This window comes from Pseudoliparis swirei, chromosome 17, assembly GCF_029220125.1.
Source record: "Pseudoliparis swirei isolate HS2019 ecotype Mariana Trench chromosome 17, NWPU_hadal_v1, whole genome shotgun sequence".
Classification (NCBI taxonomy): domain Eukaryota; kingdom Metazoa; phylum Chordata; class Actinopteri; order Perciformes; family Liparidae; genus Pseudoliparis; species Pseudoliparis swirei.
In genome coordinates this window covers 300,741-313,642 of record NC_079404.1, presented here as the reverse complement: position 1 = coordinate 313,642, position 12,902 = coordinate 300,741, and the positions used below count along the sequence as shown (strand labels likewise).

Here is a 12,902-nt window from a genome sequence, read left to right as displayed (position 1 = left end):
CTGTTTCTATTGTGGATTTATACCAACGGGCGGGATCACTAAACGAAGACTGCGCAGGAACACTGAACTGGCCCAGCACCGACCGGACTAGGGTGAAGGAGCGCGGGGATTGAACGCGGCGCCTCGCCACGTTTCCGCCTGGTCGGTCAGCTGTTTGCCGGCTTTTGGGGGGAGGGGGTGGGGGTGTGTGTGCGTGTGCAGTCATTTACTTTTGTTTTGGGGGACTGCAAAGACTTTGGGACTGTCGGGATCCGGAGATTATACTTTGTTTTGAGTGCGTTTGATTGTTTGTAGTGTATGTGTTCATTTTGGGGGCTTCAGATGCATTGAATTTGATTTCATATAATAACATTTGGGTTTCCGCATATCGACTGTGTTTTTCTTTTACGACCATTTGAGCAGAGAGAGTTAACACCAGAACTCACAGATCCGCCCATTCACTTTTTAGCATATTGTACCTTTTCCCCTTGATTGAGTTGCTAAGGGCGAATTGTTACAACATAACCAAAAGAATGACAACATTTAGATGAAATACCGATCGCGTTTTCAGCCTATATACGTTGTTTTCTAAATGTTTGAATGTGGAGTACGTGTGATCGAATACAATATTGTTGACACCAACAAGCTACATAAAAAAGCTCCCCTTATGCTGGAGCTGCGAGCGTGGAGTGGCACTATATGACATTGCGTAATCACTGCCAGAAAGCAGGTCGAGTCCATCCGCCCCGGAGCGGGCGGCTCCAGAATCCTACATGGCGGAGTTATTTCCCCACAGACCCCCGATGGCGGAGCCGCAAATCGCCATATTAAAAGTCATTGTAGCGGCACCATTTTTTTTCAAGCTGTTATTTTAAGGTACAATTGTTACATAATGTTACTTTAACACTGAGGTGTGCTCACCTGTGCGCGCATCACGGCTGAGCGAGGCGCGCGCCGGCATCGGAGCTCTGGCGCGCGCGAGCCGAGAAGGGGGGGGGGGACACTGGAGTTGATAAGCGTGTCTTCTTGTCTGATCAATACGCAACTGTGAGGTGCGCGAATGGACCGAGCGGCCAGCTGCTGATCACTCACTCAACAGCCCGACGTGCACGAACAGACGGTGCAGAATTTATTTTTTTGGGAGCACCTAAGACCCATTTTGACCCAGGAAAAACCCTGGTTGTATGTGTCTGTCTCTATGTTCTGTCTCTATATATCTATATGTCTCTATGTTTCTACGTCTCTGTCTCTATCTCTATGTTGTATGTTTCTACGTCTCTATCTCTATGTTGTATGTTTCTACGTCTCTACGTCTCTATGTCTCTGTCTCTATCTCTATGTTGTATGTTTCTACATCTCTATGTCTCTGTTGTATGTTTCTACGTGTCTATGTTGTATGTTTCTACGTCTCTATGTCTCTATCTCTATGTTGTATGTTTCTACATCTCTGTCTCTATCTCTATGTTGTATGTTTCTACGTCTATGTCTCTATGTTGTATGTTTCTACGTCTCTATGTCTCTATCTCTACGTTGTATGTTTCTACGTCTCTATCTCTATGTTGTATGTTTCTATGTCTCTATCTCTATGTTGTATGTTTCTACGTCTCTATCTCTACGTTGTATGTTTCTACGTCTCTATCTCTATGTTGTATGTTTCTATGACTACGTCTGTCTCTATCTCTATGTTGTATGTTTCTCCGTCTCTATGTCTCTATCTCTATGTTGTATGTTTCTACGTCTCTATGTCTCTATCTCTATGTTGTATGTTTCTACGTCTCTATGTCTCTATCTCTATGTTGTATGTTTCTCCGTCTCCGTCTCTATGTTGTATTATGTTTCTCCGTCTCCGTGTCTCTATCTCTATGTTGTATGTTTCTCCGTCTCCGTCTCTATGTTGTATTATGTTTCTCCGTCTCCGTGTCTCTATCTCTATGTTGTATGTTTCTACGTCTCTGTCTCTATCTCTATGTTGTATGTCTCTACATTTCTATGTCCTCCACACAGCTCCAGGACATCCCCTCATGAGACAACACGACTTCACCTCAGCATCAACTGACATCTGCACATGATCGCTGACATGGAACCACTTTTTAATAATAACAAAATATAACGGAACAAATCAGTCAACATTTAAAATAAATCAAAGCACAATAACACAAAGTTTGACTCGTCATATTTTACTGTCTCGATGAACCACTCAGTGAACACTCAGAGACGCTGCCTCCCGCCTCCCTGCTGAGACGTCAGAGATTAATAAACATTAATAACGGGGGCAGGAAGTGGATAATGTGGAGTCGCGTGTGGAAACAATGATGAACCTTGTCTGAATCTTATTGGTTTGATTTGTCCTCTGCAGAAGACGAGATGTAGGACCGGTGGGCTAAACCATTGTCAAGGTGTCAGAGGGGACACACAAAGGACATCAGCCCAAAGCAGACGATCACAGCCCATCATGAACTGCCCATGGAGGATGTGTACTCATCATGAGGCAGGAGGCTTCTTCCTGCTTCCCGGTGTCGGCTCAGTAACCTTTGATCTTCCATCAAGTTGAACTCCTGACATGAATTCAGGCCGTCCTCATTTCATAAATATCGTCCCTAAGTCCATAAGCCTTTAAAGTGCTGTTGGACAACGGGGGAGCCCACCTGCTGAGCCGGCGCTCGGCGACAGCTTGAGCTGCAGAGCGTCTCAGCGTTGGCCTGGTGGGAGGAGCTGGTGGGTCAGGCCTCCGTCCACTCAGCTGTAGGCTCAGGGTGATGTGAACCTGAAGCCTCCATCACCGAGGACCTTCACTCTCCTGACCCGGGTCACTGGTTCTGAGGATAAGGCTGGTGAGTCCTGGTCCTGTTTGGTGAACTGGAGCTCGAAGAGACTCAATTATTATTAGTAGTAACGAGTTGTAAGTCCATCCATCACTGTCTGTACTCCATATGTTTATACTGTATAACAGTGGTTCCTGCTGACGGAGGCCTTGTGAACCAGAGGGAAACCTTCTGAAAAACCCACCAGACAAACTTGATTTATTTTCTTTGTGGTTTCACACACAGGAAGCATACAGAGCAGGAAGATACAGGCAACGTTTCTTCTTAAAACATTCACTTGGTAAAACTAGCACATACTTGAGACGACAGCAACACCACGGCGGCACAGCTTCTACTGAGAGGACGAGCGCTCATGGCTGTCCTCGGTCGGCCCAGTGTCAGGAGGTCATAGTTCATTGAAAGGAGAGGCGCCATACCCTTATGGTCAATAGTTTCACTCCCTGCTCCGTTCGAGAACAGTTTGAATTACAAGTGTTTCTCCTTAGAAAGATTCAAGTCTTCTTTTAAAAGCAAAAAAGAAAAGGCTTCAGGAGACCAGCACTCTCAGCATCATCGTGTCTCGTAGCCATAGAGAGGGACCGGGTGAGGAACTTGAGAACTGAACCTGGAAGCTGAATGAATAACGTTCCAACAAAGGGTTGCCCCGTCGGCCGGACGCTAACAGTAGAGCGACATCCGGCTCCGCCGCATGGCCTCGCTGATCAAGTAGGCCGGGCTGATCTCCGGTTCCTCCGTCATCACCACAATGTTCTGCCACTCTCCACACTGGTTGGATTTCTTGATGGTATCCACCACGCAAAGAGCGTAAAGACAGTCCTCAAAGGTAGCGGCCATGGTCAGGGGCCTCCCGTCCCACGTCCGCCTGTCGTCCTGGTCCTGGAAGGCCTGCCGCACAGCCTGGATCATACGGATCGTTCCGGTGAGGTACGGGGACGGAATGTCACTGAAGGCCTTCTCCGGCAAGGAGGCCTTCTCAAGAGGCGTGGTGTCTCTGAGCAGGAGTTCAGGGCCGCCGCCGCTCTCTCCGTCTGCGCAGTTCTTCTGTCCGTACAGGTCGGTCCCCGTGACCGTTAACCTCCCGACCGTCCCCACGACGATCACCTCCTGACGGAAATCCCCGGGCATGTTGAAGTTGAGCGTGACGGTGCAGCAGGCGCCGCCCTCCAGTTCCATCTGGAAGGTGCAGAAGTCGTCGCTGGTGATCTGCCGGATGCCCTGGATGTGGTCCGTCTGTTTGACGAAGGTCTTGAGGAAACCGTGGACCTTTGCTGCGCGCTGACCGGTCAGAAACGTAAGCAAGTCGATGATGTAACTGCCCACCGAATGCAGACCTCCGCCTCCCATCAGGTCATCGCAGCTCCAGTTGTATTTCTTCCCCAGGAGACTACCGCTGTGGACCTTTAGGAAAGATTTGATACCATATTAGGTTTGTTTTTTTACTTCAATGCGATCAGGACAACAGAAATATGTGAGGTCAACTCTTAGCCACGTTGCAATGGTGACTTTGAGCAAGACGTCAGCATCTTGCTCCGACACAAACCTCCACAGAGAGTTTCACATCGTTGTCTTTATAATAAAGGAAAGCCACTGAATACATTCAGGCATACCTGCGCCTCGCAGACCAGCAGCTCCCCGATGTACCCCTCCTCTAACAGCTCCTTCATTCGGACGAAGGCCGGCAAGAAGCGTAACACATTTCCCATAATGCTCAGCAGCTTGGGGTAATACTGGGCCGCCGACATCATCCGGAAGGCATCCAGAGGCGTTGCTGTCCGGTCGCAGATGACGTTCTTTCCAATTCCTGTTGAGAGAGAACGAGTTGGGATTGAGACCTCTGAGCTTCTCGGTTTTCCTGACGTCATTCATTGTTAATTTTGATCGTTTTTATGTCAGTATTGAGATGAAGGAGGAGGTAGGAGACAAGAGCAGAGGAGAGAAGTGATGAGGCCATCGTGTCCTCTCGGAAAACATTCCCTCACAAAACAACGCAGAGCTGCAACATGTGGAACTCCCAGAATAGCGGACTCACGACTTCCTCCAGAGTCAATGATGAATATAATAAGAATGACAAAAATAGATGTACTTTATTTATACATTTAATTACGACCAGAAGAGTCGCCCCCTACTGGTCAGTAGAGAGAAGGCATGTCTTAAGACACTTCCCCATCTGTTCTGATGCCGGGAGATGTGAAGACATGTCTCATGATGTGTCTCATGTAGGCTGCAGTGAGCGAGGGAGCAAGTGAAGGAGCTAGTGAAGGAGCAAGTGAAGGAGCTAGTGAAGGAGCTAGTGAAGGAACAAGTGAAGGAGCAAGTGAAGGAGCAAGTGAAGGAACAAGTGAAGGAACAAGTGAAGGAGCAAGTGAAGGAGCTAGTGAAGGAGCAAGTGAAGGAGCTAGTGAAGGAGCTAGTGAAGGAACAAGTGAAGGAGCAAGTGAAGGAGCTAGTGAAGGAACAAGTGAAGGAGCTAGTGAAGGAGCTAGTGAAGGAGCTAGTGAAGGAGCTAGTGAAGGAGCTAGTGAAGGAGCTAGTGAAGGAGTGAAGGAGCTAGTGAAGGAGCTAGTGAAGGAGCTAGTGAAGGAACTAGTGAAGGAGCAAGTGAAGGAGCTAGTGAAGGAACAAGTGAAGGAGCTAGTGAAGGAGCAAGTGAAGGAGCTAGTGAAGGAGCTAGTGAAGGAACAAGTGAAGGAGCTAGTGAAGGAACTACTGAAGGAGCAAGTGAAGGAGCTAGTGAAGGAGCTAGTGAAGGAACAAGTGAAGGAGCTAGTGAAGGAGCAAGTGAAGGAGCTAGTGAAGGAGCTAGTGAAGGAACAAGTGAAGGAGCAAGTGAAGGAGCAATTGAAGGAGCTAGTGAAGGAGCAAGTGAAATGTCCTTATTTTTCAAAGAAAAACATTGTTTTTTTCAATGAAGATAACATTAAATCAATCATAAATACCCTCTCTACATTGTTAATGTGGTAAATGACTCTTCTAGGTGGAAACGTCTGGTTTCTAATGAAATATCTCCAGGTGTATAGAGGCCCATTTACATCAACTATCACTCCAGTGTTCTGATGGTACATTGTGTTTGCTAATCGCCTTAGAAGACTAATGTCTGATTATAAAACCCTTGTGCAATTATGTTAGCACAGCTGAAAACAGTTATGCTGGGGATATAAGCTATACAACTGGCCTTCCTTTGAGCTAGTTGATTATCTGGAGCATCACATTTGTGGGTTTGATAACTCTCAAAATGGCCAGAAAAAAAGAACTTTCATGTGAAACTCGCCAGTCTATTCTTGTTCTTAGAAATGAAGGCTATTCCATGCGAGAAATTGCAAAGAAACTGAAAATGTCCTCCAGCGGTGTGTACTACTCCCTTCAGAGAACAGCACCAACGGGCTCTAACCAGAGCAGAGAGAGAAGTGGGAGGCCCGGTGCACAACTCAGCAAGAAGACAAGTACATTAGAGTCTCTAGTTTGAGAAATAGTCGCCTCACAGGTCCTTAACTGGCAGCCTCCTTAAACGGTACCAAAACGCCAGTGTCAGCGTCGACAGTGAAGGCGACTCCGGGATGCTGGCCTTCTAGGCAGAGTGGCAAAGAAAAGCCATATCTGAGACTGGCCAATAAAAGAAAAGATTGGGATGGGCAAAAGAACACAGGCATTGGACAGAGGAAGATTGGAAAAAGGTGTTCTGGACAGATGAATCCAAGTTTGAGGTGTTTGGATCACACAGAAGAACATTTGTGAGACGAGAACAGGTGAAAAGATGCTGGAAGAGTGCCTGACACCATCTGTCAAGCATGGTGGAGGTCATGTGATGGTCTGGGGCTGCTTTGGTGCTGGGAAAGTGGGAGGTACCAGGTAAAGGGATTTTAAATAAGGAAGGCTATCACTCCATTTGCAACGCCATGCCATACCCTGTGGGCAGCGCTTGATTGGAGCCAATGTCCTCCTCCAACAGGACAATGACCCAAAGCACACCTCCACATTGTGAAGAACTCTTGAGGGAAGAAGCAGGCAGCTTGCTGTCTGTAATGGAGTAATGATCACCAGATCTCAACCATTGAGCTGTTGTGGGAGCAGCTTGACCGTATGGTCCTCAAGAAGTGCCCATCAAGCCAATCCAACTGGTGGAGGTGCTTCAGGAAGCGTGGGGTGACATTTCAACAGATTACCTCAACAAATTAACAGCTAGAATGCCAAAGGTCTGCAATGCTGTCATTGCTGCAAAAGGAGCATTCTTTGACGAAAGCAAAGTTTGAAGAAAAAAATTAATACTTCAACTACAAATCATTATTTCTAACCTTGTCAATGTCTTGACTATATTTTCTATACATTTTGCAACTCATTTGATAAATAAAAGTGTGAGTTTTCATGGAAAACACGAAATTGTCTGGGTGATCCCAAACTTTTGAACGGTAGTGTATATATATATACATATATATATATATATGTATATGTACATGTATACACATACATGTATACATGTACATATATACATATATACATATATATGTATATATACATATATACATATATATATGTATATATACATACATGTGTGTGCGTGTGTGTCTCTGTGCGTGTGTGTGTGTGCGTGTGTGTGTGTGTCTGTGTGTGTGTCTCTGTGTGTGTGTCTGTGTGTGTGTGTGTGTGTGTCTCTGTGTGTCTGTGTGTGTGTGTGTGTGTCTCTGTGTGTGTGTGTGTCTGTGTGTGTGTGTGTGTGTGTGTGTGTGTGTCTGTGTGTGTGTGTGTGTGTGTGTGTGTGTGTGTGTGTCTGTGTGTGTGTGTGTGTCTCTGTGTGTGTGTGTGTGTCTGTGTGTGTGTGTGTGTGTCTGTGTGTCTGTGTGTGTGTCTGTGTGTGTCTCTGTGTGTGTGTCTCTGTGTGTGTGTGTGTCTGTGTGTGTCTCTGTGTGTGTGTGTGTCTGTGTGTGTGTGTGTGTCTCTGTGTGTGTGTGTCTGTGTGTGTGTGTGTCTGTGTGTGTGTGTCTGTGTGTGTGTGTGTGTCTGTCTGTGTGTGTGTGTGTCTGTGTGTCTCTGTGTGTGTGTGTCTCTGTGTGTGTGTGTGTGTGTGTGTGTGTGTGTGTGTGTGTGCCTCAGGAATGCCGTCCAGTGAGACGAGGTGCAGACATCCTGGTGGAGGAGCGATGCGGCTCAACCAGACCAACCGGTTCTGGGAGAACCAGGTCTGGGAGAACCTGAAGGACCCATGTGGGTCACGATGGTTCATGACGAGACTCTCTTTGTTATGGAGGACGTCATGAGAGCTTCACAACACGTTAGAGAGTCCTGTAGTCCTTTACCCGTTTAGTCCTGTAGTCCTTTAACCCTGTAGTCCTGTAGTCCTTTAACCCTGTAGTACTGTAGTCCTTTACCCGTTTAGTCCTGTAGTCCTTTAACCCTGTAGTCCTTTAACCCTGTAGTCCTGTAGTCCTTTACCCGTTTAGTCCTGTAGTCCTTTAACCCTGTAGTCCTGTAGTCCTTTAACCCTGTAGTCCTTTAACCCTGTAGTCCTGTAGTCCTTTACCCGTTTAGTCCTGTAGTCCTTTAACCCTGTAGTCCTGTAGTCCTTTAACCCTGTAGTCCTGTAGTCCTTTAACCCTGTAGTCCTTTAACCCTGTAGTCCTGTTGTCCTTTAACCTGTAGTCCTATAGTCCTTTAATCCTGTAGTCCTGTTGTCCTTTAACCCTGTAGTCCTGTAGTCCTTTAATCCTGTAGTCCTTTAACCCTGTAGTCCTGTAGTCCTTTAGTCCTGTTGTCCTTTAACCCTGTAGTCCTGTAGTCCTTTAACCCTGTAGTCCTTTAGTCCTGTTGTCCTTTAACCCTGTAGTCCTGTAGTCCTTTACCCGTTTAGTCCTGTAGTCCTTTTCCCATTTAGTCCTGTAGTCCTTTAACCCTGTAGTCCTGTAGTCCTTCACCCGTTTAGTCCTGTAGTCCTTTACCCTGTAGTCCTGTAGTCCTTCACCCGTTTAGTCCTGTTGTCCTTTAACCCTGTAGTCCTTTAGTCCTGTAGTCCTTTAACCCTGTAGTCCTTTAGTCCTGTAGTCCTTTAACCCTGTAGTCCTTTAACCCTGTAGTCCTGTAGTCCTTTAGTCCTGTAGTCCTTTAACCCTGTAGTCCTGTAGTCCTTTAACCCTGTAGTCCTTTAGTCCTGTAGTCCTGTAACCCTGTAGTCCTTTAGTCCTGTAGTCCTTTAACCCTGTAGTCCTTTAACCCTTTAGTCCTTTAGTCCCTTAGTCCTGTAGTCATTTAACCCTGTAGTCCTTTAACCCTGTAGTCCTGTAGTCCTTTAACCCTGTAGTCCTTTAGTCCTGTAGTCCTTTAACCCTGTAGTCCTTTAACCCTTTAGTCCTGTAGTCCTTTAGTCCCTTAGTCCTGTAGTCCTTTAACCCTGTAGTCCCTTAGTCCTGTGAGGCGAGTTCAGACAGGAACCCGCACAGCGTGCTGGACGCCCTGAAGCCGCGCTCACATTCCTCCATCACACTTATCTACTTAGTGAGGCAGCACACCCTGAAGGAACAGGAAGTAGTTTCTGCTCGTCACCCGGCTGGCGCCTCATAGTGACGCAGCACCGTGAGGTCACTGGAGGGGTCACTTCAGGTCATGTGCTTCCACAGCATCACCACCATGCGTCTACTCTCTGGACCAAGGTCTGGACCCAGAGGTCTGGACCCAGAGGTCTGGACCCAGAGGTCCGGACCCAGAGGTCTGGACCCAGAGGTCTGGACCTAGAGGTCCGGACCCAGAGGTCTGGACCTAGAGGTCTGGACCCAGAGGTCTGGACCCAGAGGTCTGGACCCAGAGGTCTGGACCCAGAGGTCCGGACCCAGAGGTCTGGACCTAGAGGTCTGGACCCAGAGGTCTGGACCTAGAGGTCTGGACCCAGAGGTCTGGACCCAGAGGTCTGGACCTAGAGGTCTGGACCCAGAGGTCTGGACCCAGAGGTCTGGACCTAGAGGTCTGGACCTAGAGGTCTGGACCCAGAGGTCTGGACCTAGAGGTCTGGACCCAGAGGTCCGGACCCAGAGGTCTGGACCTAGAGGTCTGGACCCAGAGGTCCGGACCCAGAGGTCTGGACCTAGAGGTCTGGACCCAGAGGTCTGGACCTAGAGGTCTGGACCCAGAGATCTGGACCCAGAGGGGTGGAACAGGATCTGATATTTAGATTAAGATAGAAGTTCTGCCTCATATCTACTCCTCTGATGTATACATGGTATATGTGATGCTGCCCTGATGCTACAGATGCTGCTCTGATGCTACAGATGCTGCTATGATGCTACAGATGCTGCCCTGATGCTACAGATGCTGCCCTGATGCTACAGATGCTGCTATGATGCTACAGATGCTGGTATGATGCTACAGATGCTGCCCTGATGCTACAGATGCTGCTATGATGCTACAGATGCTGCTATGATGCTACAGATGCTGCCCTGATGCTGCTATGATGCTACAGATGCTGCCCTGATGCTACAGATGCTGCTATGATGCTACAGATGCTACTATGATGCTACAGATGCTGGTATGATGCTACAGATGCTGCCCTGATGCTACAGATGCTGCTCTGATGCTACATATGCTGCTATGATGCTACAGATGCTGCCCTGATGCTACAGATGCTGCTATGATGCTACAGATGCTGCTATGATGCTACAGATGTTGTTATGATGCTACATATGCTGCTCTGATGCTACATATGTTGCTATGATGCTACATATGATGCTACAGATGCTGCTATGATGCTACAGATGCTGCTCTGATGCTACAGATGCTGCTATGATGCTACAGAAGCTGCTATGATGCTACAGATGCTGCTCTGATGCTACAGATGCTGCTCTAATGCTACAGATGCTGCTATGATGCTACAGATGCTGCTATGATGCTACAGATGCTGATATGATGCTACAGATGCTGCTCTGATGCTACAGATGCTGCTATGATTCTACAGATGCTGCTATGATGCTACAGATGCTGCTCTGATGCTACAGATGCTGCTATGATGCTACAGATGCTGCTATGATGCTACAGATGCTGCTCTGATGCTACATATGCTGCTATGATGCTACATATGCTGCTCTGATGCTACAGATGCTGCTATGATGCTACAGATGCTGCGGCCGCAAAGCCAACAACATGCTGACCTTGGATCTTGACCTTGGTGCCCCTCGTGCAGCCTGATGTAAACATCACATGAGCTGCAGTCGTGTTGTGGTGATCCATTCTGATCGGTTCTGGTTGGTTCTGATGGCCGTATATATATAAATATATATTATATATAAATTATATATATAAAGATATAATATATATTATATATTATACATATAAATATACATATATTAAATATTTATATATATAATATATACATATAATCCAGCACAGTGGTCCTGTGGTCCTTGTGTCCTGCCGGCTCAGCCCAGCTGGGTTCTGGTCCTCCATTCTTACAAAGCAGCTCCAGAATCAGACGCACTGCTTCAAATGAGAACAACCTCTCTCTGTGCCCCCCATCCCCCCCCTCCTCTCTCTGTGCCCCCCATCCCCCCTCCTCTCTATGTGCCCCCCATCCCCTCCCCTCCTCTCTATGTGCCCCCCATCCCCTCCCCTCCTCTCTATGTGCCCCCCATCACCCCCCCTCCTCTATCTGTGCCCCCACCCCCCCTCCTCTCTCTGTGTCGGTCAGTTACAGGACCGGGGTCCGTTGGACCGAACACTAACATTCAGTGTTGTGGTTCGTCTCCTGGGAGGACCATCAGGCCTCATCACCACTTCCTGTTGGTGGAGGTCACTTCCTGTTGGTGGAGGTCTCTAGAGCCTGTGCTCATGGGCGGATGATAAACCTACATTGCTCAAGGGCACTGCAGCCTCACAGAGGTCCGCCAAGAGGTCCGATTCATGTGATGCTGCTCATCCCCACCGGCTCAGAGGCCAGCCCCCCACACACACACACCGCCCAGCACCAGCCCCCCCCCACACACACCGCCCAGCACCAGCCCCCCACACACACACACACCGCCCAGCACCAGCCCCCACACACACCGCCCAGCACCAGCCCCCCACACACCGCCCAGCACCAGCCCCCACACACACCCAGCATCACTCACCCAGCGTCTTGACCGCGATCTGGCGCGTGAGCGGCGGCGGCAGGTTGATGCAGACCAGGTCCACGTCCTGGTGCAGCAGCACGTCGTCGATCCGGTTCGTGTAGAACGGGACGTCCATCTCCGCCGCCAGCTCCTCCGCCTCCTCCGGCGTGCGGCCCCACAGCGCCGTCACCGCGAAGCCCTCGTTCTTCAGCAGCGGGATGATGACCCTGGCGGTCAGGCTGGTGCCGAACACCCCGACCCCCGGAAGCATGGCTCGGCTCGGCTCGGCTGTGCCACTTCGTCAGAGCTCCGGATGAACGGGAGGCGCGCGGCGGAGCGTCAGGTGGGCCATCCACCTGCAGCCATCACCGGCTGAGCTGCGCGCGCCGCTCGCTCGGCCGTCAGCGTGTAATGTCGTTATACACACACACACACACACACCTACACACACACCTACACACACACACACAACGTCCACCTTCCACCCTACGGAGAATAATCCCCACTGGTGAACCGGCCGTCGGCGTTGAGATGACTCTCCCGCTGACAGCGCCCCGCCCCGCGGTGATGCGCAGCAGCACTTCCGGTCTGTAGTCCGATCCGCTGCGTGAGGAGGCGCGAGGAGGAGCACCGGAGAGCCGGAGAGGTGCTCTGACTGGCGGCTGCAGAGGATCCTCCAGCAGGCTGCAGCGCAGACATGCGCAGTGGAGTCAGAGACGGTGACCGGAAGCGCTCCTGGTGCCGTGCCAGAATAAGAGCATACTGTGTTGTAGTCTATATTTGTGTCTGGAACATCAAACGTAGAGCACTGTCACTTTGGAATGATGTCACTTGTTTTGATCCGCAGACCCTCGAAGTGAATGTGCACGAGCCTTGTGCAGCTCCACCGGATGTTGGACTGCACTCTTCTATTGTTGGTGTTGCAGTAGTTATTCTAAGATTAAGAGATAACGACATTGGCTTTATTATTATTATCATTATTATTATTTGTACTATCACTGTTATTATCATTATGATTAGTATCATTATTATTTCTTTT

At 48.8% G+C, this 12,902-nt stretch overlaps 1 protein-coding gene across 1 annotated transcript; it reads right to left on the bottom strand.

Annotated features, from left to right (window-relative positions):
* Window positions 1-2,048: 2,048 nt before the first annotated feature.
* On the bottom strand, window positions 2,049-12,655 carry gfod1 (glucose-fructose oxidoreductase domain containing 1). The gene is made up of 3 exons (XM_056436160.1): window positions 11,882-12,655; window positions 4,409-4,602; window positions 2,049-4,199 (listed from the first exon to the last, which is right to left on the bottom strand). The coding sequence occupies exons 1-3, from the start codon at window positions 12,132-12,134 to the stop codon at window positions 3,459-3,461; spliced, it is 1,188 nt and encodes a 395-aa protein (XP_056292135.1). The 5' UTR covers window positions 12,135-12,655; the 3' UTR covers window positions 2,049-3,458.
* Between the last annotated feature and the right edge of the window lie 247 nt (window positions 12,656-12,902).